This window comes from Protomyctophum parallelum (genome assembly GCF_964188405.1).
Source record: "Protomyctophum parallelum genome assembly, chromosome: 15".
Classification (NCBI taxonomy): Eukaryota; Metazoa; Chordata; class Actinopteri; order Myctophiformes; family Myctophidae; genus Protomyctophum; species Protomyctophum parallelum.
This window is the reverse complement of record NC_139710.1, coordinates 20,764,199-20,788,179: the sequence shown is the minus strand read 5'-3', so window position 1 is coordinate 20,788,179 and position 23,981 is coordinate 20,764,199. Positions and strand designations below refer to the sequence as shown.

The window sequence follows — 23,981 nt, the reverse complement described above, 5'->3', positions numbered from 1 at the left end:
GATGTAACACCAGCTGGAAACTGCTTTGGAAAATTGGAATGGATGTACTGCGAGTCAGACTGCTACTGCTACGTGCGTCAGGATGAAACAGCCAGCCATCCATTAAAAAAAACAGATCTACAAGGTAATAACGCGTCGCCAAGCGACGCGTTATTACCTTGTAGATCTGTTCTTTTTAGGGGCGAGAGCACAGTGGGCGTTCCATATGGCGTGTTTACATGGACAGCGCCCCCTGAGCATCATCATCACACACGTTTATATACACAGACATGCAGACAGCCAGGCAGCACACAGCACGGCGGAGAAGATAAAGATAATACACTCACTTAAGCCCTTAGGGATTAATAACTTCATATTATCCACAGAGGCGATGAGTGGAAGGGTTGGAGACCTCAGTCCCAAACAGGCCGATGCGTTGAAACAGGTAATAATAGCTACATTTACTTTCATTCCTATAGGAAATGCTTTCCTCGTAATGTTTGAGTCGGTGCTAAAAACGTGCAGTTGACATTATTGCTATCAGATCAGTTGTTATCTTTGCGAACATAATTTCGCTATCATGCAGCGCAGACTTTCATAATGTCCTTGGCTTTCTTTAGTGTTGTCTTTCAAATGTATTCTTTATAGGCCTATTTGGATTTATTTTTATTTTGGTTCACTCACTGTTTCCACTGAAATGTCGAAATAACACTATTTATTTGTCATACTGTGCTTGATGTTAATACTGTACCATCATTGTTTTCCATTGTGTTGTATCATATGTGCAGGCATCGTGTGTGTGTGTGTGTGTGTGTGTGTGTGTGTGTGTGTGTGTGTGTGTGTGTGTGTGTGTGTGTGTGTGTGTGTGTGTGTGTATGTATGTATGTATATATATATATATATATATATATATATATCACATGATCAGTAAAATTAGGAACTAGAACACTATTAAACTCACATGATGTGTTTGTTTTGTTTGTCAGATAAAGCTGAAGATTCCCTTAGATTTGAGCACATTTTATTGCAATCCTCAATGGTCATAATGCATATTGATCAGAGATGCCCAGCCAACCCTCTCTCTCTCTCTCTCTCTCTCTCTCTCCCCCTCTCCCTCCTCCTTCTCTGCCCCCAAGTTTCGAGAGAGGTTAGAAGACATTCTTCCTCAACTTCCGGCCCAGAATGATCACTTCCTGTTACGCTGGCTAAGAGGTATGGTACATCTTTTTTTTTTTTTATGTTTTTTTTGTGGCTTTATTTTATTTTATGGAGGGACAGACAGTAGGCTGACAGGAAATGGGGAGGGGAGGGGGGGAGACATGCAGTAAACCAGTCTAACCTGCGGCACACTGCCAGACTGGATTACCAGCCAAGGTGCCTGGACCATTGAGCCATGGCCCAGGCCGGTATGATACATCTTTAATGCAGTGTGTACTGACTGAGATGCACTCAGTGCTGCACTGTGGGTTCATTATTAGTGTATGTTGATGTGTCAGGGCGCAAGCAGAGGAAGTTCTTTCCAAATTGTCAATGTCTCCATACCATACCTCTGCAATATACAGAAGTTGCAGCAGTGGAGCCATTGCTACACAAGTGGACAAGCTTTTCCAAACATCCTCTGTGGCTGGTCGTTGAAGCATGTGTTGATGTACAGTAGTGAAGTTAAGAAAGAGAGCAACCATTGGTAACTTCTTTTAAGCTGAAATGTGACCCTGGATGTATGACTGAAACATCAAGACTTGGTCATGGTCTTTTTTATTTATGAGCAGTGACCAGCCTATAGAATCCGATTTTCCCCAGCACGCGTGATGTTGCAGTGAGCGCTCTGTGATTGATCCTTATCTAGAGATAATGGCATTAAAGTTTGTCAACGATGGACCGGTGCATCTGCCAGTAGTCACTGTACTTACTGTACCACTTGCTACATGAACCCAAGATGAAGCGTAGACTATGTGGTCTGCTGTAGGTCTCTCTAGTTTTGTATCTGTCAAGTACTGCCTAGAATTCCTATAATATTTCTTAGCAATACAGAAATCCTTAATAACAGCGTTTTGTTGCATATCAAATATTTTCCCTTTATTGATGTTCGTTTCATAACATTCAGCCATGTAAAAACAGAAAGTAAAGACACACAAGTGACACAACCATAAAAAAAATAAAGGTAACCCTAACGAAGAAAGAACAAACCAAATCACAAGAAATGGCTACCCTCCACCATCCCTGCCACCATCCGAACCTGCATTCCAAAAGGCCTTTGAGGTCGAGAGCAGGTCGGGCTGTTACTCGCACAAGTATTTACCATTTTGATTGTTGACTCCTTTGCCCTATGTACCCAGGCTGCCCTATCTACCCAGGATAGTTCCAAGTACACAGTATAAGTGCGTTAGCCTAAGCCCACACACTCACATAGGCGTAGCAATCACTTTTACGCTGCTATAAACCCAGCTAATAGTGCTTGCCTTTTGATCAGCGTCAAGCCCAGGTTGGACAGATCCTAGATTGTAACGGACGAAAGAGGCACTGTAATCTCAAACATCTCAAAGCCATTAAAAGCAACCATCTGACTGAATCTAGCCAGTGGAGAGCATTCTCAGAAGAACAGCCGTAAATAAGGGCCAAACAACGTTCTTAGAGCACAGCGTGCAAATGGCTCAGCAATAATTTTCAGTAGGGATCAGAGTACTCCAATTATGCATGGGCTAGGAGGCCTACTATATGTAATTGGTTACAGTAGGGATAGCACAATGTGTTTTTGAGTTGGTGTATCATTCTGTCAATTAGATCCTCTTGAATAATCACAGAGCATAAACCCCTTTTATAGACAGTCCAAGCCCAGACAAAGAGGGGCTTGTTGGGGTATTTTGGGTGCAGAGGGATTCAGATTATTTTCCTCTCACTGTGAACGAGTGACCCTGTGGATGATTTCATGTTTCAGTGAACCTGTTGTAAACGGTTCGGTGAAACGGAGAGAACAGAGATTTGCATCTCGGGGAAATGAAGGCATTGATCTGTTCCAATGGCAGACAAGAAAGTGAGATAAGAAACAATATGGCGTCATATGAATCAGAGGTCTTCAGCGTTTTTCAGACATACTTTTACAAACCTGACATAACCATCATCTTCAGTTCATCTTCACCATCATCCAATAGTTCAATAAGAAAAGAGAAACAACAGCACAATATCCAGTCACATAAGGCATATATGCCACCATTCTAGTTCAAACAACCTGATCCCCAAGCACAACCACATGAGTATTATTCACATTTCCCAGTTTTTCTTTTTCCTTTTTTCTCCCCCAGGGTCTATCCTCAGGGAGGGTTCAAGCGCATAGGGAATTGAGGCTTTAGATTAAGGATCCGAGACATTTTGGTGGGAAAATAATCTCGCAGTGGGGCCCAGACCTTCCAAAAGGAAGCTTCGTTGCCACTATACACTGCACATAATCTCTCGTGGGGGAGCACACCAAAGATCTCTATACCAGAGTTGTACGGCAGGAGGCTTATCCCTAATCCAATTTATCAAAATGCATTTCCGAGCTGATAGAAGTTCATCAAGTAATTTAAATTAGTCAAATTAATCTCTTTTGAAGGGAGTCACAGTAAGAAAGCTCCCATATCCTTCTTTAATTTCACCTTAAAAATCACACCCGTGTGATTTATTTTAAAATCATCATACATCATCTCATTCTGTCCAATCACAATTTGCGTCCTCTCTTTTCTCTTCAATGTTTGTGTTTACACAACCACTCAAAGCTGGGCATAGCCCCTCAAAAATATTGCTTGGCTCATGTGCCACCTGACCCCAATATCTCTGATTTCCACTTGCATTCTCAAAAGTAGTCCAAGTGCCAAGATCTGTTTGATATTTACAACAGAAGAACACAGGTGTAATGTGTAGTCTGTGAAGAACTTTGTATTGTGTTTCTCTTAGTCTGTTACAGGTGTAAACCTTTTTAACCAAGTCAGTGGTCTCTTGCGAGTAGTCCTCAATATATTCATTGTTAAAATCCCTCTCCCATTTGCGGAAGGATTGTACCTCCTGGCTCCTGGGAATCCAGGGAGTACAAAAAAAAAAAAGACTGTCTCAACAATGTCCATTGACTGTTGAGAGATGCGATACTACCTTGGAAGAATTCTGCAGGTTTTTCTTTTAACTGATGGTGATGGTGCAGCTTTGATGACTTCACAGATTAATATGGCAGGACTATCATCATATCATCATATAATTAAATGTTTTGTTATTTATTATTTATACACTATCTTTGCTAATAATATGTTGGAGTCATGTTAATATGTATTTTCAGTTGGGGAAGAGAACTAATCAGAAACAACAATCAACAATCTTGTAGTAACTATGCAGACCCCTTATAAGGGCCCTGAACACCCTGTTGAAGAAAACCTATGCTGTAGGCTATATTATATTGTAATTGTGCATTTTAATATTTGTAATTACCACTTTACCCAACTATCCAAAATGTACCTTAATTTCAGACGTGTTCTCTGCCCTGGAATTTCATTCAGTTTGAATTTCAGGCAGTTGATGGATGGCCCATATGCCTCTCTGGTACAGTATAGGGAAGGGACACTATCCTTCTGACAGAAAGTATGGATGGTGTTCTAGAGAGCACTGTTTCTCAACATCCAACCATCAGAGGTCCAATTGGACACACAAGGGTCTGTAACTCTGAGAGGGTACAAAAGGAACTCTTTTTTTTTTTTATGTATAGGAAACGAAAGAAAGGGCATACCCAACCCACTGTTTGGGAAACTGTGTTCTAGAGGTCACAATTTAGGCATTTAGCAGACGCTCTTAATCCAGAGCGATTTACAATAAGCAATAACAAAAAAGCATATATAAAAAGTAGTTATCATGAAACATGCGTAAGCTAAGAACGTAGTGGAGTATCTATATCATAAAACTATATATAAACTATACATACTATATTATACTATACATGTACTATAAAGTGCTACTGTATGACTACATAAAATGCAATTCTAGTGCTATTGTTGTCTTTTGTTGTGAAGCACTTTGGTCAACTTCGGTTGTTTTTATACGTGCTATATAAATAAAGATTGATTGAGTGATATCTACGTAACATGCTATAAGTCTGTTTAAAATGCTATTTAAGTCTACATAAAGTGCTATCTAAGGGGCTAGGGCAAGTGCTACGGGCCATGATGGAGTCTGAAAATGTGGGTTTTCAGACTACGGTGGAAGATTGGGACTGGGAATGAGGCTGCAGTTCTGATTGTAATGGGAAGTGCATTCCATAGTTTTGGAGCCAGAAGGGAGAAGAGTTTGGGCGTTTTTAGTCAAGGTACTTCCAGCTTCCCTGCGTTGGCTGATCTGAGGCTCCTTTCTGAGTCATTACTGATTACTGCATCCAACTTTCAGATGACCCGGACATATGCTTAAAGATATATATTTTTTTACTGTGGAGAATTTCACTTTGAGAGATAAAAGACGAGATTTATGGCAACCATTTGATCCATAATAGTATTCTCATGAGTGTGTAAATTGTGATGGGTCATCATGACCAGTGTTGCCATGTCTGTTAAGCAACGTTTTCTTTGGGCTTGTTTGTAAATTGTACTGTAGTTGCTTGTTTCCTAAGGTTGTTTACTTTAAACAAACCCTTTAATGTCAAGAAACCCCAAATCCAATGTATTTGTCCACGGACAACAATTTGAAAATATCTTTTTGTTGTAAAATGTTTTTTGAAAGATGTTTGAAATCTACAAGCTTATAACGTGTCATATTGGCTTGGCTTGGCTTGTAGATCAGCTATTTTCAAATGGCGATGTATATAGGTTTAAAGTGCTCATGTGGCCCTAATAGTCACTTATTTTTGGGCTTGTATTCATAGACCCGGTTGCTTATTTCCCTCGCATAATCTGGCAACCATGACAAGTATCTTGGTCCTAGTCTACTATACATTGTGCAAGGGTGTACCAGAGGTCAGTGAGATTCCATGGGAATTGCCACCAATAAAAGTGTCATTCAGTTCATGTTCAGTGACTCAGTCAGACATCGTGTTCTCAAGTGTATAGTAGTATGTTTAGTATAGCTGCAGTAACTATGTTTGGTGCAAAACCTTGCTAAAGAGATGGAGAGACCCCTGTTACTGAGCAAACACTAATAGCAAAGATTATGGGTATATAAAACTTTAACTTTTGATTGGACAATAAATAGAATATGTATTAACCAGACTATATCCCTTTGCAGTACCTTTTTTTTTTAAGGCTTATTTTGGACCAATTTTTCGAAAGGACAAATAAAGTATCTATCTATTCTATGGTCAATACCGGATCTTTAGGTCTATGTTGCAAGGGGTCTGTTTCATAGCATAGTGGTCTGATTAGCTTCCTTTTTAAAATTGTGTTGATGACTTCCTAATTTTCACTGTTGAAGGAACTTTAATCGCCAGCATTTGTTCACCCGTGAGTGATACTACAGTATATTGTTCAGTACATTTGTTCACCAGTGATACTACAGTATCTTGTTCAGTACATTTGTTCACCAGTGATACTACAGTATCTTGTTCAGTACATTTGTTCACCAGTGATACTACAGTATCTTGTTCAGTACATTTGTTCACCAGTGATACTACAGTATCTTGTTCAGTACATTTGTTCACCAGTGATACTGCAGTTTCATGCAGATGAGCTCAAGCATTTATGTGTGCTAAGCTAAAGTACTTAAAGGGAATACCACTCATTTTCAACATGTCATTCATATACCTTAAAGCTGTTGTGAGGAAATAATAAAAAAGTCCCCCCATTCTGTGTTGCCTAGAACTGGAGGTTTTCACCATGTACAGCTTGATGATGTCATCAAGATGTACCATGTTAATGATTTTTTTTCCAGACCTCCAGTTCTAGGCAACACAGAATGGGGGGGACATTTTTTTATTATTTTCAGTAAAATGTTGAAAATGAGTGTAATTCCCCTTTAAGCATATGGCTGAAAATCCATGTGATCGTTGCCAGCGGCCATCCTAATTTTACCCCTGCTAAGATATGGTAATTAACTGCCACACCTTGGCATTCCAAATCCATGCTGTTGAATCAGCTTACAGGTGTGTTTACTTTACTGTCTACAGGAGCGTACGGGGCCACTGTAAATTACAGACTCTGTTTGGCAGACAAAGCAGCACTGTACTTGCAGTCAACTTCCAGTGGTAGTAAGCACAAAAAGTTCATGACCGTTTGGACGGGGTAATGGATGGTAGCAGAAATACATTAGCATAAATTACATTAGCTGTCATGCAACAGCATTTGTAGACAATAGGACATGGGTGGCCTTAAATAACTTTACTAAATAAGTTTAGGTGAGAATGAGATGACTAGAGCGTGACCTGAGACGAGACATGACTTTATGTCCTGCTTTGAACTGCCTGAACTGGCTTTGTTCTTTTTGAGTGGTGCTGCCCAGCAATGTGTGTCCCTGGCTGTGCCCCTGGCTGTGCCCCTGGCTGTGTCCCTGGCTGTGTCCCTGGCTGTGTCCCTGGCTGTGTCCCTGGCTGTGTCCCTGGCTGTGTCCCTGGCTGTGTCCCTGGCTGTGTCCCTGGCTGTGTCCCTGGCTGTGTCCCTGGCTGTGTCCCTGGCTGTGCCCCTGGCTGTGCCCCTGGCTGTGTCCCTGGCTGTGTCCCTGGCTGTGCCCCTGGCTGTGCCCCTGGCTGTGTCCCTGGCTGTGTCCCTGGCTGTGTCCCTGGCTGTGTCCCTGGCTGTGTCCCTGGCGCTTCATTATGGATCCTGCGGCAAAAGAACAAGGAGGCGCGGTCTTTGCGCTTAGAGGCAGGCCCACGGCCTGACAGGCTGTCAAGCAGGCAACGCTGTATTTTTTTAAACAGAATAGCGTTCGTATTTTAACGCGTTTTTAACAGAATAAAGTTGACCCTAAACAAGCGATCCGTTTTTAACATAACAGTTGTTCAGGCATTAACGCGAATGGAAACACCAAAGTGTAGGCACATTAGCAAGACGATGATTGACCCATTATTGACCCCATTATAGTGACCCACATCTATGCATTGGCATTCCATTGAATAACAAATCTATGTATCTATCTATCTATCTATCTATCTATCGATCCTATCTTTCACTCAAGAGAGTTATTATTGATCAACGTTTCCTATGGTACCACATCAATACAGCATGGAATTGTGTACAAAATTGTACGTTTGGGGTCTGAGAGGCTAATAGTCATCAAATGGTGGTCCGTTGCTCAAATGGGTCTGAGAGGCTAAATCTCATCAAATGGTGGTCTGTGGCTCAAATTCTGAATAAACATATGAGGTAGGCTACCTTAGCAAGTTATTGAAATATTCCAAGAGTTAAATCGCATTAAAATACGAACTATTGCCTGATGGAGGGGAAAGGAACTGGTTGGAATAACGTGTTCCTTCCACGCGCTACGTCCAACCAGGGAAACTCCCCCCTGTCAGGTGTAAAGGAGCAACTTGGACACTCAGGCATGAAGCCTTGTCCCCCATATATGGGGACTAGGTTGGTGGAAGGTGTGTAGAAAAAAATATACGAACTATTAAAACTATTAATGCACGTTAAAAACGGAAGCTTGTGTAATGTCACTTCCAAGTTCCAACCAATGCTTCTCATACGAGGAAATCATTCGTGTTAATGCCTGAACAACTCTACGTTTATGGTAAAAACCGGATCGCTTGTGTGTAGGGCCTTGTGTGTAGGGCCTTGTGTGTAGGGCCTTGTGTGTAGGGCCTTGTGTGTAGGGCCTTGTGTGTAGGGCCTGGGTGTAGGTACAGTACAGTACAGTACAGTACAGGTCTGATTTTTTTCCACAAGAATTGGATTCTGATAGTGTACTGTGCCCTGCATGCAGCAAATACTGTACTCTCACAATTCCCATGATGCATTGCAAGCTTGGCTCCTCACTGGCAAGTGGGACAACACAGAAATGTGTGTGGGGAGGAATCAATTGAGTCAGTGTCACGGAGTGTGTTGTGTGTAGTGTGTCTACAAGGTGGTGCGTCTCTTTCTCTTGGACTGGTTCCCACATTGTCAAGTTTCTTGCCACCAGTAACGAGTGCCTGACACAGTGGCAGTGCACAGCCAGCCTCATCCTTCTCTCCCTGACACAGTGGCAGTGCACAGCCAGCCTCATCCTTCTCTCCCTGACACAGTGCTAGTGGCTCAGTGCACAGCTGCCTAAACTTGCAAAACTGCTTTAAAAAGTAATTAAAAATCGAACTAAATGTACAAATGTAATAAAAATGTGAAACTATACTACTGTTCTTATACTGTAATCACCTGCAAAGAGTTCAAATTCAGAGCTTTGAGACAGGGCTGTTGACAAGGCCTTGAGGAATTGAATTCACTTATACGTTCAAATTAAATGTATTCAAATGGACACTTATTTGTCCGTCTACTCGTCTAGTAATCAGAAAGGCCACGTGTTCTCACCCCGGCCTGCCCAGTAGTCAGTCAGTAGACGACATCAAAGTGTACTTCCTGAGCAAGACACTTAACCACTCACTCTTCTTTCTCCCTTGTCTTTTTACAGCCCGAAACTTCAATGTCCAGAAGTCTGAGGCTATGCTGCGAAAGGTAATCCTGCAGATCTTCTATTAAATTGGAGAGGCCATTTCTAGAGCTGTGTGTGAGTGTGCGTGCGTGTGTGTGTGTGTGTGCGTGTGCGCGAGCGCAATATTTTACCCCAGTTACCCTGCTAATTCGCTTTGCCATCAACACCTTCTTATCCAATTGAAGCTAACCAAAGACAATTGCAACTCATTTAGTTTACGACAGAATAACAGTAAAAACATTTCACAACAAGAAATGTGATGCAAATCAGTGTCTTATGTTTGCAAGATTTGGTGCAGACGGACACATAGAAACGCATGTGTGTGTGTGTGTGTGTGTGTGTGTGTGTGTGTGTGTGTGTGTGTGTGTGTGTGTGTGTGTGTGTGTGTGTGTGTGTGTGTGTGTGTGTGTGTGTGTGTGTGTGTGTGTGTGTGTGCGCACACACACACACACACATAGATAGATAGATTTTCCTGGTGGAGATAATATCATTGCTGTCGGGTGGAAAACCTGTGTTCCAATGTATTTATTTAGTCACAACTCACAAGCTCTAATTAATACACTAATCCATCTTGATTGACCTTTAGTGAATGTGAGGGTGTACAGTGTGTGCGTGCAGCAGACAATCCGTTTCTTGCTGAGGGGGCAGGTCTTAGTCGTGTGTCTAAAACCTCCTGAGCCACTTAACTCAGTCCACACTGCTTTAATGAGATCAGATTCTAAGAATGGCTTCTACGTCCTGACAGTTTTCTGAAAAAGCTATGTTTCTATGTCAGACCTACAAGCTCGTAGGCGCGCTATGAGCTTGTAGATCTGCTATTTTTCAATAGCTAAAGCATAACATAATGCTAACACCAAAAGGGGTTCCCGCCCAAAATGGGTTGAGAGCTGTAGTTGCTCTACTTGTATACATTATGCACTATTAACCTCTTCCAACCTGGCATCTCAATTCTGGGCATGTATTAACATTGTGATCTTGTAAATCAGCCATTTTACTGTTGCTATTTTCACTTGACACAATCATACGACAATATAATAAATATATAGGGCTTAAGTGGTTAATTAATATCATGTTTAGAAAGGTCTGCTATGAAGAAAATAAATGTTACTTGATTTGTTAAACCAAAGCCATTAACCACTTGAACCCTAGCATCCCTATTGGGGGAACATTTTAAAAATATTTCAGCAAAGATATTTGGTGTAATCCATGGGAATACGGTCATCTACGACTACGTATAGGGGTAAACTGGTTAACGTCACATTTCTATTTGATTCCAGCATTTGGAGTTCAGGAATCGAATGAAAGTAGACACAATAGCCACTGAATGGCGACCTCCTGAAGTAAGTGTTATATAAAATGTGTCATTGAATATCAGCATATTTTACAAAACTGACCCCGAAAGTAACCGTGTCAAAATACTGTCATTAGCAAATAATCTCAGCGTATCTGAATAAGCGGTGGTTGTTTTTCATTCAGGTAATAGAGAAGTATCTGTCTGGAGGGATGTGCGGCTATGACCGTGAGGGCAGTCCTATCTGGTATGATGTCATCGGACCTGTGGATCCCAAAGGCCTCTTCCTGTCCGCCACCAAGCAGGATTTTGTTAAGTCCAAGATCAAAGACTGTGAGATGCTGCAGAAGGAATGTGAACTGCAGTGCCAGAGGGTAAGATGAGGGTAAGATGTTGGGCATGGTCGCAAACATGCCCAACAAAATGTGGGGGTGTATGGGTGTGTTTTCATGTAGGAACGGAACAAAGGCCAGAGGGCACCTTTTTCTAGAATGAGTATGGGATACTGTGTTTGTGTCCTCTCTGCTTTTACATCAATTGCCTTACATGCCTTACATATATGTAAAATTCATAAAAATGAGTTGTTCAAGGTTAATATGAATTGTTTTCATATTGTTAAAATTATGCTCTTTTGTTTGTTAGCACTGTTCAGATATCTAATCATTTCAGAGCAGGCAATCAAGCAAGTGTTATGGCAATTTGCCCATTAGATTTTGAGATAACTTGTGTGCAAGTGGAAGGTTTGGCCTAATGGTGTAGCTAAGGCCATTGGGTCACCAACAACATCAGTAGGAGGCATCCTATCTTATCTAGGGATCATGAAAGTGCCCTGCAAATTCAATGACAATTCAGCCACAGCCAGTATTAGCTTTCAAGATCTGTTGTTTGGGGCTAAAGTGGTGGGTGAACAGCCTGACTGAGCAACACCACCATCCTAATTAGAACCCCATCACTAGTGGGGATTAAATAGTTTTCCCAGTGAAGGCAACATAATAATAGCTTCACTTTTGATGTATGTCTGTTGTCTTCTAGCTGGGGAAGCATGTGGAGTCCATAACCATGATCTATGATGTTGAGGGTCTGGCTCTGAAGCACTTATGGAAGCCTGCTATTGAGACATATGGAGAGGTATACGTACACAAACGTACTGTATATTACAAACATATCCTACTCACAATAACACAAATGTGTCCTGAAAATAAGGCATTCTGTAAATGAGCAGTGACTCAATGTGTGTTGTTGTTTTGCATCTTCAGATCGTTCAGATGTTTGAAGACAACTATCCCGAGGGGTTGAAAAGACTATTTGTCATTAAAGGTGCATTCGTCTCTTCCCTGTCCCTAGCTAGTAGTGCCTTTACATGTTACAAGCAAATGCAGTAAAGTGAGTAGTGTTAATAATAGTCATCATCATTATCATTGCGATTTCAATAGGGCTTTGCACTAATGTGCAGTGCTCAGGCCCTAATAATACACTTCATTTATAAAGAACTTTAACAAAAACAAAATGTATTTTAGAATGTAATTCATCTTTTTAAAATAATAAGTGAAGTTAACAACAATATAACCATTAAGAGAATCATACAATACAATAAATGTTATGGAAATGTCTTTTGATGTCTTTGTCATTTGAAAGACATTGATTTATGAAGACTTAGCTCCTCAAGCAGGTTGTTCCAGTATAGGAGCTCTGACAAGCAAAGCCACTGTTGTGTTCAACTGATTGAAATTTTTTGATTGAAATATTTATTAACAGTTTGTAGAATTTACAGTACATTTTAAGCACAAACTCAATACAAAGACTGTCAACTGTGAGTGGACGACCCAATTAAGCATTACACTTGTTTACAACAGGGTCCACATTGTTCAATTCATCAAAACATTTAAAGACATACAACCATTTAGAGACATACAAATAGACATTTCTATGTAGCTAAAGAACAGAACAGGAATTCATCATATGGGAAGCAAAAAAGGGAAAATATACAAGCACTGGGAAAATATACAATATACAATATACAGTGAGGGAAATGGAGTGGGGGGGATTCAGATTTTACAGAGGCCAGTTTCGAATTGCAGCCATCCGTAGGTGCCCTTTGAGAGCGGTTTTGAAGGAGTCAAGGGATTCACATGTCTTAATGACTGTTGGTCAGGAACAACAAGTGGGTTCCTGCCTTAGGACCACATGAGGGGTTAAAGTCATTATGATCAAGTGTCATCATAGCGAAGTGCCACTTCACCTAGAACGTTACATAATATTGGATGGCTAATCTTTTCAGTTGACCGGCTAAAATTACTCTTTGTATCTCCACAGCCCCTAAAATCTTCCCTGTGGCCTACAACCTTGTGAAGCACTTCCTGAGTGAGGTCACGCGATCAAAGATCCAAGTGCTGGGGGGTAAGACAACTTAAGACGATGTCACATTGTTTAATTGCCAAGTTGTTTAATTGACCATGTGGTGTCCATTTTGTTCGAATTTCGTGGGATGTGAAACGCTATCCCCAAAAACTAACATGAATTTTAGAGCAGTGATTCACAAACATAGGGTTAGGGCCGATTCATACTCCTATTTTACCGCTGTTTCGGCGCTGTAGTGCCGAAATGATTTCGGCTCGTCGGAAATTTTCAGTAGCACTGAAGAGCCGACTTTAGGACGGTACCCCCCCCCCCCCCCCCCCCCCAACCAACCACAAATGACGTCACATTGTAGGCCGAACCAACTTTTATTCGGCTCTAAAATAGGAGTATGAATCGGCCCTAAATCACAGACCCGTTTTATGGGTTGTAAGTATTAGGATATTTCCACTATATATCATTTCCTTCAAAAGCTAATCAAGAATTTTGATTTGATTTGATTTGATTTGATTTGATTTTCTTTTCTTTTCTTTTCTTTTCTTTTCTTTTCTTTTCTTTTCTTTTCTTTTCTTTTCATCTACAAGTCTATCTTAATAAATGTAATCAGTTACTGGGAAGTCTGAGGTTAAGAAATTCCACAGAAAAGGGAGTTCTCAAGAAGGGTGCAGTCTACCAGCTTACCTGATTGAGTCATCATTATTAGGAAATGTGCCCATTTGTCTGCTCTATCAGTACTGTATCAGTTAACCTGAGTTTAATGGGAGGATGGATAAAGTAAGAGAAGTGTAACCGTGGGATAGGAATAGATCAGTGGTTCTCAAAATATATATCTTTTGGCTTTTGAAATAACTGTATTATTTAAACATATTTTAATACATCTAACAAAGAAAATTTATTTATATTTTAAAACATTTTCCCATGGACCACCTGCAGGCCTATTATGCCATGGACCACTAGTAGTCCGTGGACCATCTGTTAAGAAACAGTGGTATGTACAGTATATATTGCATAGCATTAGCAAGTGTTATGAAAGAGCTAAGCTTAGCCCATATACCCTCCCAACACAACAGTGGTCCCTAGCTTGATTCTTAGTCAGGGTGGTGGTCCCTGGTTCACAATCAGTTGAAAACCCCTGATCTAGATTAACGTATGAGTAAACTAAGGCACCAGTACTCGTTTCAGATGTTAGGTATATGTATTTATGACATTTGAGAAAGATTTTGTGTTGCCAAAATCAATATAACACATTTTACAAGCAAAAACACTTTTCTTTTGTCAAAAACACAAGTCCAGAAGGGTATAATCTATGAAAAAATGCATTGAATGTGTAGTGCCCATGACACGGGAACGGAACTGAACGAAAAGGGACCTCACAATATGGCCTATTAATGAATGTATTTTTGTAAGTTTGGGTCCCTGGAAGACACCAAGGGCTGGATTTTGAAGATGCGTTTTACAATGGGGTAATACATACAGTTTTATGAGCTGGGGGCGTGTTGTATGTCATATTGCAATTTTGGGCATGTTAAGAAGCGCTTTCGACACCCCGTGGATTGCGCAAAACGGCCTTGAATTAGTCATGGGTGTGTTTAAGGCGTGTTTGAGACGTACCCAATCAACATGTCCGTACCATTCTCTTTACCAGTCAGCTGATGTCACATACGGAATGCGCAATTTGGGATTACATTTCTTCAGGCTGGCACCATAGAAGACATGACATGACTTTGTCACATTTGGGTTAATTATTCCTATTGCACTGCATGCTGTCACCTTTATGCCTCAAAATAATTTGTTTCTATTGAAAAACACCAGTAAAATAACGTTTATTATATTTTATTTCATTCAAGTCATGATGAAGGAATGAGTTGAATGCTGCTTATTAATGCTGTGCCTGTGGCCCCGATGGTATATTGTCTTCGCTCGTAGCATTTTACTTGAATCGGGTGTGATACAGCATATGAAAGCAAACTTCCCAAGGATTATGGAGATGTTTTTATTTATTTTTAAGGTTGAGAAATTAAATAATTATGGCCGTTTCTAATCTCAACATTTTACAAAAAAATAAGAGGCTGTTGCCATGTCTCATAGAAACAAGTAAATAGGTCTATAAAAATAAGCGCATATAACAGGGATCTGTAACCTATTTTAAATGAAGTGCCATGTTTTTATTTTCTAGATAGTGAGTCTGCCATATCCAGATTAATTTTAATGACACCACATTAAAATAAAAAAACATTTTGATTGTCCACAAATATAAAGTTCTTCCTTCTTTTTAAATATGTTCTTGCACATTGTTATAATGATCATTATATATATCCCCCTGCAGTCAGAGTTCATAGTTTTAATGAATGAATGTGATGCATTGTGAGCTGGTATAGATCTGCTATTTTCAAAAGTAATCAATTAGTAAAATTAATTAAATTTTTGGATTAGCCGTCCTTAGTTGGGCAAATGCATTCATCTGGGGATCCTTGACATGGGAATGTGCTGTGTGAGGATCACTGGTTTAAACAACATTAGGAGAAAAGCCCAAATAACCACTTTAGAAACAAGAAAAGCAACCACAAATAGTACAACTACCAATATTTACAAGCAACTTTACAGAAAAAGAAGCCGCTTATAATAAACAGACATGGCAACACTCTAGCAGCCTCCCAGAGCCGCTCAAGTGTACAATCAAACAGTGCTTTTTGCGTTTATGAGGTGGTCAGACCCACGTCTAATCGTTATGCGCTGAGTGTTTTTAGGTCAAGGGGCTTAATAGCAAATTGCGCAAAGCGAAAATAATTAACATATGGACACTCCCACAATGCTAAAATATTCAAGAACGCCGTATACCATATGTGTGTGCGTTCAACACGGGCCGATATGCCTTTCATAATACGAATGTGCGCAGAGTGAGGGCAATTTATGTATTACCCCATTGTAAAACGCATCTTCAAAATACAGCCCCAAATGTCTCTTTTGGGTCTCGAGTTGAAAAACCCCTGAGTTGGATCAAGCAATGCCAAAGCGTGGTCTATCCCAGTGGTTCTTTTTAGCCTTCTTTTTAACTTTTTTACCTGTGACCCAAAAGAGAAATTAGACATTCGCCCAGGACTCAAACTAGTGAAAATTGCACATTTACAAGCTAGGTCAGATTAGATTGGCTATTTTCACTACTTCTACCTCTTAAACCCCAGGGGGTTCCAGGGGGAAAATCCGCAACATCGGAGTTGGAACCGGAGACCAATTGGGTCTCCATTGACCCGCTGAGCGCTGTTCAGAGGTTCTGAGCTGCTGCAAGAGGCTCAAGAGGTTTAAAACACCTTTTTATTTCTGGAAAAGATTTGATTTATTTCATTCATGAAACACTTGAAATATGTTGGAATTAATTTCATTGATGAAAAGTTTTTTTTCCCTCACTTTTTAAAATATATATAGTTTTAATGGAAAACACAAAAAGGGGGTTATTTACTTGTGACCCATAAAAAGATGGGAAACAGTGCTCTCTAGCCAACACCAACTCTGAAGTCCTGGATCACTGCCCTCCACACTCTCCTATCTAACATCAGGGTCATGAGCTCTACAGTCAGTGTTGTATTTTTAATTTCTGATGTCTTTGTCCTCTGGATCTGCAGAAAACTGGCAGGAGGTATTATTGAAATACGTCGACCCAGAGCAGCTGCCTGTGGTCTATGGAGGTAAAATGACTGATCCGGATGGAGACCCTCGTTGTAAGTCCAGGGTGAGTCCAATCCCCGTCAGGATGAAGCAGACCCTCTGCAAACATCTAGGCTGCAGTTCTCTAGTGCTGTTACAGTAAACCTGCTAAATAGACTTGCAACCTATTGCTGAAAATATGTGCAAGATGCTGTCTCCGGTAGTGTAGTCTGCACGCACAGATTACATGGTGCCTTGACATTGATGTTTTTGTTTGTAGTTAACGTAGGAGATTCTACAATCTGCTCCTGTAGTTGAAAAGCTTTTCTGAGAGATGCCCTGGTGGCTCAATGTGCTTGGACTAGAGTTTTCAAAAGCTTTTCTGAGAGATGCCCTGGTGGCTCAATGTGCTTGGACTAGAGTTTTCAAAAGCTTTTCTGAGAGATGTCCTGGTGGCTCAATGTGCTTGGAGTCGGACTAGAGTTTTCAATGTGCTTTTGGACTAGAGTTTTCAATGTGCTTTTGGACTAGAGTTTTCAATGTGCTTTTGGACTAGAGTTTTCAATGTGCTTTTGGACTAGAGTTTTCAATGTGCTTTTGGACTAGAGTTTTCAATGTGCTTTTGGACTAGAGTTTTCAAAAGCAACACCTCAAAATGTCTCTGCAGTATTTTGGAACGTTGCTGTTCTATTTGACTGCAACAACTATCGATTATATTCTTAGCAATTATTCTATTTAGTGATGGCAGATTAATTGGCAAACACATCGGTATCGGCCGATCTGTTTTTAGATTAATCTGCATCGGTTTGATTAATCAATCAGACCGATTAATTAAGCGGTCCGATTAATCGTTCTGTCTTTTTGTCCAAAGTAACAGCTTGAACAGATCTACAAGCTCACAATATTAGCCTGTAGTGCAGACACCCTGTTATGTATTTTTCAGAATGGACAAAATTATTATATATTTTTAATGCAGAATGAAATCATATCGACATAGGTAATATCGGTTATCGGCCATAACAGCAATTTATTATATCGGATATCGATATCGGCCAAAATGTCTCATCGGCACATACCTAACTATTGATTACTATTTTGATTGATTGAATAATTGAGAAGCATGTCTGTTAATTCATTTAAGTCAAACAAATAAAATAATTTTCAGGTCGTAAGCTTGTAGATCGGCTATTTTCGTAAAATTAAAATAAATACACATTTGACCTTTTTTTAGACATCTATTTGTATCAAATGTATTTGTTTCATAATCAATTAAATTGATTAGTTCAATTAACTGTTGCACCCCAATGACCCAAGAAGCAACAAAGGTGCTTCACAACCAGACCATGCCACTGCAAGCAAATTAAACTGCTTGGATAATAGAAGCTGATCAATACATTCTAGCTGGGATCCTCTAGTCTAACCCACAAAAGATGTTATGCATATTCACCACATGGGTCACTCTTATTTAGAAGAGAAGCCTGGATCTACAACACTGGATCTGCTTATGGAATTAAAACTGATCACCAATACCACATAACCAGCTCAGTGGCCTTGTGGTTAGAGTGTCCACCCTGAGACTGGGAAGTTGGGGTTCGATCCCTGGCTGGGTCATACCAAAGACTAAAAAATGCAACCCACTCAGCACCAAGGGTTGGATTGGGATAAGTCCCTGCGACATACTAGCGTCATGTCCAGGGGGTGTACTTGTACATCAATCTGCCTCACTCTACAGAAACAGGAGATAGGCTCCTGACCTATGGGCCTCATGGCTCGGCAAGACCACTACAGACTTTCAACCAAAAGGTGAGAAGCTGAGAAACCTCTACAGAATGCACAATTAAAAACACTAGCCCGGTGCCCGGCTGTAGAGAACCGAGTCGGTAACGATGGGAGTTGGAGATCCATTCTCCGCTATGCAATACCCGTTGTACCCATGTCAGAGTACCCGTTCCACCCATGTTATGCCCATATATGGAAATTTCTGTATCCGTGTCTCTGTGTCCCTTTATTCCTATATATGGAGTTCTGTGTCAGGCATGCCCAAATATGGAGCGTTGTGATGTCAGAACAGGCCAGCTCCATTTTTGGAGTCCAGGCAAGGGCCCTGTCCAGAGCATAGAGTATTAAAAGGATAGAGACTGAACTGGCGCAAAGCTCCGCCCCCTCCGCTATTCATGTCAGTGGAAGTTGCTCAGTGGCGTTTTGAAGCACCCGGAAATGCTGATTCAGCATTTGGGCACCAAATGTTGGTGCCCAAATGTGCAGCTGGGCTTTAACATTGAGCGCTCGGTTGCACAGGGTTTCCTCGTCAAGAATCCACGGGTCCGCCTGCAGTCCTTCCTCTTACCACTAGGGCCCAGCGCATCAACGTTGGAGTGCCTCACTGGCCCCTTGGTCCAGAGCCCGGGCAGAGGCCTTTTGTGGCGCTTCTGGACAACCGTGGGTCCAACCGGCGACCGACTCGACACCGGGCACTGCACTACTTGCAGGGGTTTGTCGAATTTGAAGTCGGCGTGTCGGAACGGTTTTCGAGTTACTGCTTAAATGACAGCTTTTGCTTTCTTCCCTTTGCAATCCTGCCTCACAGCATGTAGTTGGTGTAGAAGCAGTTAGGATGACTGAACTTTTAGCTTGAGTATGCATTAGATACTTTTTCTAGATATGCGAACTGAACCCGGATTTATCATTGTTTCTATAGATACGTTATTGGGTCCCAGACAGATGAGGAAGAGGAAAGAATATCAGAACATTGGAATGAACCTGCTAGATTCAATGGACAGAGGCTCAACCTCGACCCCTATTTTTACACAACCTTTTTTTGTTGTAGTTATTAGAGAGTGTTACAGTAGCTGTTTGAATGTCATTGTTATTAACTGTATGGAGTTTGCCTGTTTTTTTAATGAACTTGTGTGATATCAGGCCTTTAAAACAGCCGTTCTGGTTGTTCTTATCAATGTGCAGTTAGACCGTGGTAAAAGACTGATAGGTGGATGAAGCTGATAACTGTGTCTGTTCAAAAGAAAGGACTATGCTTTTGGGTGACCTGTTCTACTGAGTTTTTAGTCATGTCTGTTCTTAGTATGTTCAAAAAGTGTCTAACGGTTAGACTCTAACCTCCTGTCCTATTTGTTGGCTATGCTAATGCATAATGCCCTGAGGAAAGTGCCCCAAAACAGTATGTCTTCTTTATTGGAGGACGGTTTTTCTACCTCCTGCCACAGTGTATTTTCTGATAGATGAAGGTAGTACACCATTAATATAACGGTTATTGAAAAAATAATCAAAATATTTATAGTCATGTTTAAATTAATCATCTAAATATTGTATGATCAAATAGCAACATCACAATTCATGGAACATGAAGAAGAGTTTTTCAAACTAATTTCATATTTTGTTTTTGCAGAAGCTAGGCTACTACAAGAATATTCCCTTTAAGTAAGCATGCAGTGTGTAATTGACAAGATAGCACAGTGGTGTGTGCATGACTGTTGTTATTGTGTTCACTATGATATAAGGGGTTGATCTCAACCATACTGTAGCCTGGTGTGGTGAAGGGAAACACTTTATCTCCCCTGGTCTAATTTCACACTGCCCTCTATTGCCCGGTTCCAGTACTGTACACAATTTCACGCCATGTCTTTGGTTTGGTTGTACTTGAATAAATAGATAAGTGCTCCTTTACAGTAGCTGTATGGGCTCCTTTTTGTATGTCTAGGAAGATTTTAATTTGTATGACATAAAAGAGACTTTGAAAATATAATGCTACTTTGAGATCTGAATCTCTCTTTTACTGAAGATAATTCATGCTATTCCTGGCTGTCACAGTAAGTTATGTCTTCTATTTAACCCTCATCTCCCTCAAACTCTTACATCTCCTGGCTACATTTCAACATCAACTGTTTTGTTTAAATTAACACCAATATTCTAACCTCATGTGTCTTTATGTGATGTGATGTGTGCGACTGTGTGTGCGTGCGTGTTCCAGATCCAATATGTAGGTCCTGTGCCTCCCTCTTACTATGTCCGGGACCATGTGAAGGTGAACTATGACCAGTGTCTCACAGTCGGTCGAGGTTCCTCCAAGCAGATGGAATATGAGATCCTGTTCCCCGGCTGCGTTCTCAGGTTAATATAGTATTATGAAATTGGGTTGAATGCTAACTTTTGAAATGCCTGCAAGCCACAGAGGTGACATGTGTGACTGTACACACGGACGGACGGGCTGAAACATAGTATCGGCCCGCCTTCGGCATGGCACAGGCAAAGATTATGACAAAAATGAATGATTATTCTGAATCTAACAATATGTTTCAGTATCCCCACTATAAATGGATAACCTGTGACAAAACTGCTCTCATGGTGCACGCTCTACCTTTTTCTGTAATATCTAAGCCAGGGTTTATGTAAGTGCTCAAGCCTAGGTCAAACAGAACAATGGTTATATCTGATCCTGTCTATTTATGAATTCTAATTTCTAACCTACTGAAGTTTAGGAACAAGGCCTCCTGTTTGTTTGAGCTACCATTGTGTCTTAACTACTGTTAATTGGCTGTGTGTGTGCACACACATCCTTATTTCCTGCTTTTACTTTTTAATAACTCAAGCTCCCACTACTGCATTGTAGACTATAAGTACCGGTAGATGTTTCAAGCAACATCTTCTTCCAATGTAACCATTCTCAGGTGGCAGTTTGTTAGCGAGGGGGCAGACATTGGCTTCGGGGTGTTTCTGAAGTCCAAGAAGGGTGAATGGCAGAAGAAGGGTCAAATGCAGCAAGTGGTGTGCAGCCAGCGCTACAACTCCCAGCTGGTGCCTGAGGACGGCTCACTTACATGTGAACAACCTGGAATCTGTGAGCTGAATTAAAATTCCTTACCGGAAAGAATATGAACGTTCTACATATGCTAACATAAACTCAAGCTGTATGTTCAGACTGGCAGCCCAAAACATGTTTTTGGCCAGTCTGGATTGGAATCAAATTGGTGTAATCAAGTCGGAAGAGAAAAACAGATGAGAACACATTATGGTGAATCAGATTTGAACCACATTCATAGGTGGTTTGAAATTAGATTACATTTTATTTCTAAAGATCTCAGTCTGGACACGAGGCCTGATTCATATTTTGTTGTACTAACTGAAAATAGCCAATCCATAAGCACACAACGTATGTTTGCACCGCTTTGTGAGCTTGTACTAGATCGTTTATTTTCGGTGTGTAGGACTGGCTCGCAGCGCATTGCAATGCGCCATTTTGTGAGCTTGTAGATATGTAGTTTTTTGGCGAGTCATACGGACATTACGTCGTTAACACAGCAAGCAATGCAGATAGGTCAACGTTGTGTGAATACTTCAATATAATCTGATCACTTGCTAATCGACAGTGTGGACTGTCGGTACTAGAGATCAGATTTGTTTCTCAGATCAGATTTGACAAAAACATTCGCTCTGAAAGAATATATATTCAAAGATTTGTGCCGCATTTTTATGATTTTTCAAAAGTAGCAGAACTACAAGCGCTATGAGCTTGTAGATCTGCTATTCTTCTATAGCATAATGCTTAGTTAAAACACCAAAAGGGGTTCCCGTCCAGAATGGGTTAAACCATTTGTGATTAGAACTGAAATACTGGTTGATGTGTGACATGTTTCTCGGTGGCCTTTCAGATGTGCTGCGATTCGACAACACTTACAGCATCTTCCAGTCCAAGAGGGTCAGCTTCTCTGTCGAGGTCCTACTGCCAACCCACTTACAGTCCCCAAAAGGTGGGTCTAGCAGCCCATCGGAAGAGGGCGGCCCCAGCCAGCCAGAGGTCCAACTGCAGTCCCCCAAGCCTAACGGTGGGTCTGGCAGCCCATCGGAAGAGGGCGGCCCCAGCCAGCCAGAGGTCCAACTGCAGTCCCCCAAGCCTAACGGTGGGTCTGGCAGCCAACCAGAAGAGGAGAGCACCAGCCAGTCATGATTGAAGACGAATTTGGTAATACTTCCCATCAAGCCCGTGTCTATATGATGCGTTACAATCGGCCTATAAAAATAAATCTGATTCTGATTTTGAACATTGTATGCTTAGTTATAAGCACCATAATACCTCAAAACACATAACGGCATTTTATTATGAATTCTTTATAACTTTCAATGTATTATCACTGTTACAATGCATCATAGTGTGATTATAAGTCACTATAAATGTTCATTTGGTGCTTTACAATACATGACATTCCAGGAGGCGTAGGCAGAAAAGTTATATTGCTATTTTCCCACTTTATTTAAAACACTACATTATCACTTATAGTGATACCACACCATAATGTATTATAACAGTGATTATAAAATATAATATACTACTTCTTTGAGAAATATAATAAACTATGATCTGACCAAATGAAAATGTCCAGTAATTATGAAGTATTATGATACTTCTAAAGTAATACTTTATGTGTTATGATTTCATTATTGGTACTTAAGCTGTAATTATACAGTTATAATCAGATTACAATGCATACATGACCTTTATAAGTAGTTTATATGCTTTATACTCTGCTATGATTATTCTTATGAAGCATATGTATGAGTTCTTATAGCCATTTATAGTTTTATAAGCCGGTTAATGCATTGTAGTTATGGGCTTCATAGGAAGTGTTACCAAGAATTATTTTAACATGAGGTAGTCAGAGGAACTGCAGCTGCACTGATTAGTCGCCACTGGTACACACATCCTGAGATACTTGATCTGAAAACAATCTGCAGCCATGGACAATGACCATGTCACCCATGGACAATGACCATGTCACCCATGCACTGATACAGAAATGGAGGAACAGTCTGCAATGCATGCAAGAGGATATGATATCTCACAGGGAAAAATATACCAACTGGACTACGTGAGAAGTATTTAATACCGTACATACCTCCTACAGTAGTCCTAGAATATTTAATGTTATCTGGAATTTGTGCTTGTCCCCCAGCAACACTGGCTCAACTCTTTCTTCTTATCCTATCAGTCTGCATGTTTAAAACCACAGACGTTGGTACTTGGTAGTGGGAAGAAATAAGATTAATGTTCAGGTTAAACAAAATAAAGAATGTCTAGTATTATATTATACAGTATATTAAACTTTTTTTTGACAGTTATAGAATGTAGGTAATGATTTGTACC

General features: G+C 40.6%; 1 protein-coding gene across 2 annotated transcripts; it reads left to right on the top strand.

Annotated features, from left to right (window-relative positions):
• The first annotated feature begins 301 nt into the window (after positions 1-301).
• Positions 302-23,925, top strand: sec14l8 (SEC14-like lipid binding 8). Of its 2 annotated transcripts, XM_083783600.1 has the most exons (13): positions 302-424; positions 1,116-1,191; positions 9,520-9,563; positions 10,818-10,880; positions 11,017-11,205; positions 11,864-11,959; positions 12,088-12,148; positions 13,145-13,228; positions 16,807-16,913; positions 20,814-20,953; positions 21,511-21,680; positions 22,492-22,637; positions 22,713-23,925. In XM_083783600.1, the coding sequence occupies exons 1-13, from the start codon at positions 371-373 to the stop codon at positions 22,785-22,787; spliced, it is 1,305 nt and encodes a 434-aa protein (XP_083639726.1). In that variant the 5' UTR covers positions 302-370; the 3' UTR covers positions 22,788-23,925. The 2 variants fall into 2 exon arrangements, with proteins under 2 accessions (XP_083639726.1, XP_083639725.1); XM_083783599.1 differs by having other exon boundaries at positions 22,492-23,925.
• The last annotated feature ends 56 nt before the right edge of the window (positions 23,926-23,981 follow it).

Excerpts from the sequence above, each read along its gene's own strand:
- sec14l8 (XM_083783599.1), top strand. The coding sequence starts at position 371 with ATGAGTGGAAGGGTTGGAGACCTCAGTCCCAAACAGGCCGATGCGTTG. Across the intron at positions 11,206-11,863 it reads GTGAACTGCAGTGCCAGAGG|CTGGGGAAGCATGTGGAGTC; the intron begins GTAAGATGAGGG and ends GTTGTCTTCTAG. Across the intron at positions 21,681-22,491 it reads ATGTGAACAACCTGGAATCT|ATGTGCTGCGATTCGACAAC; the intron begins GTGAGCTGAATT and ends GTGGCCTTTCAG.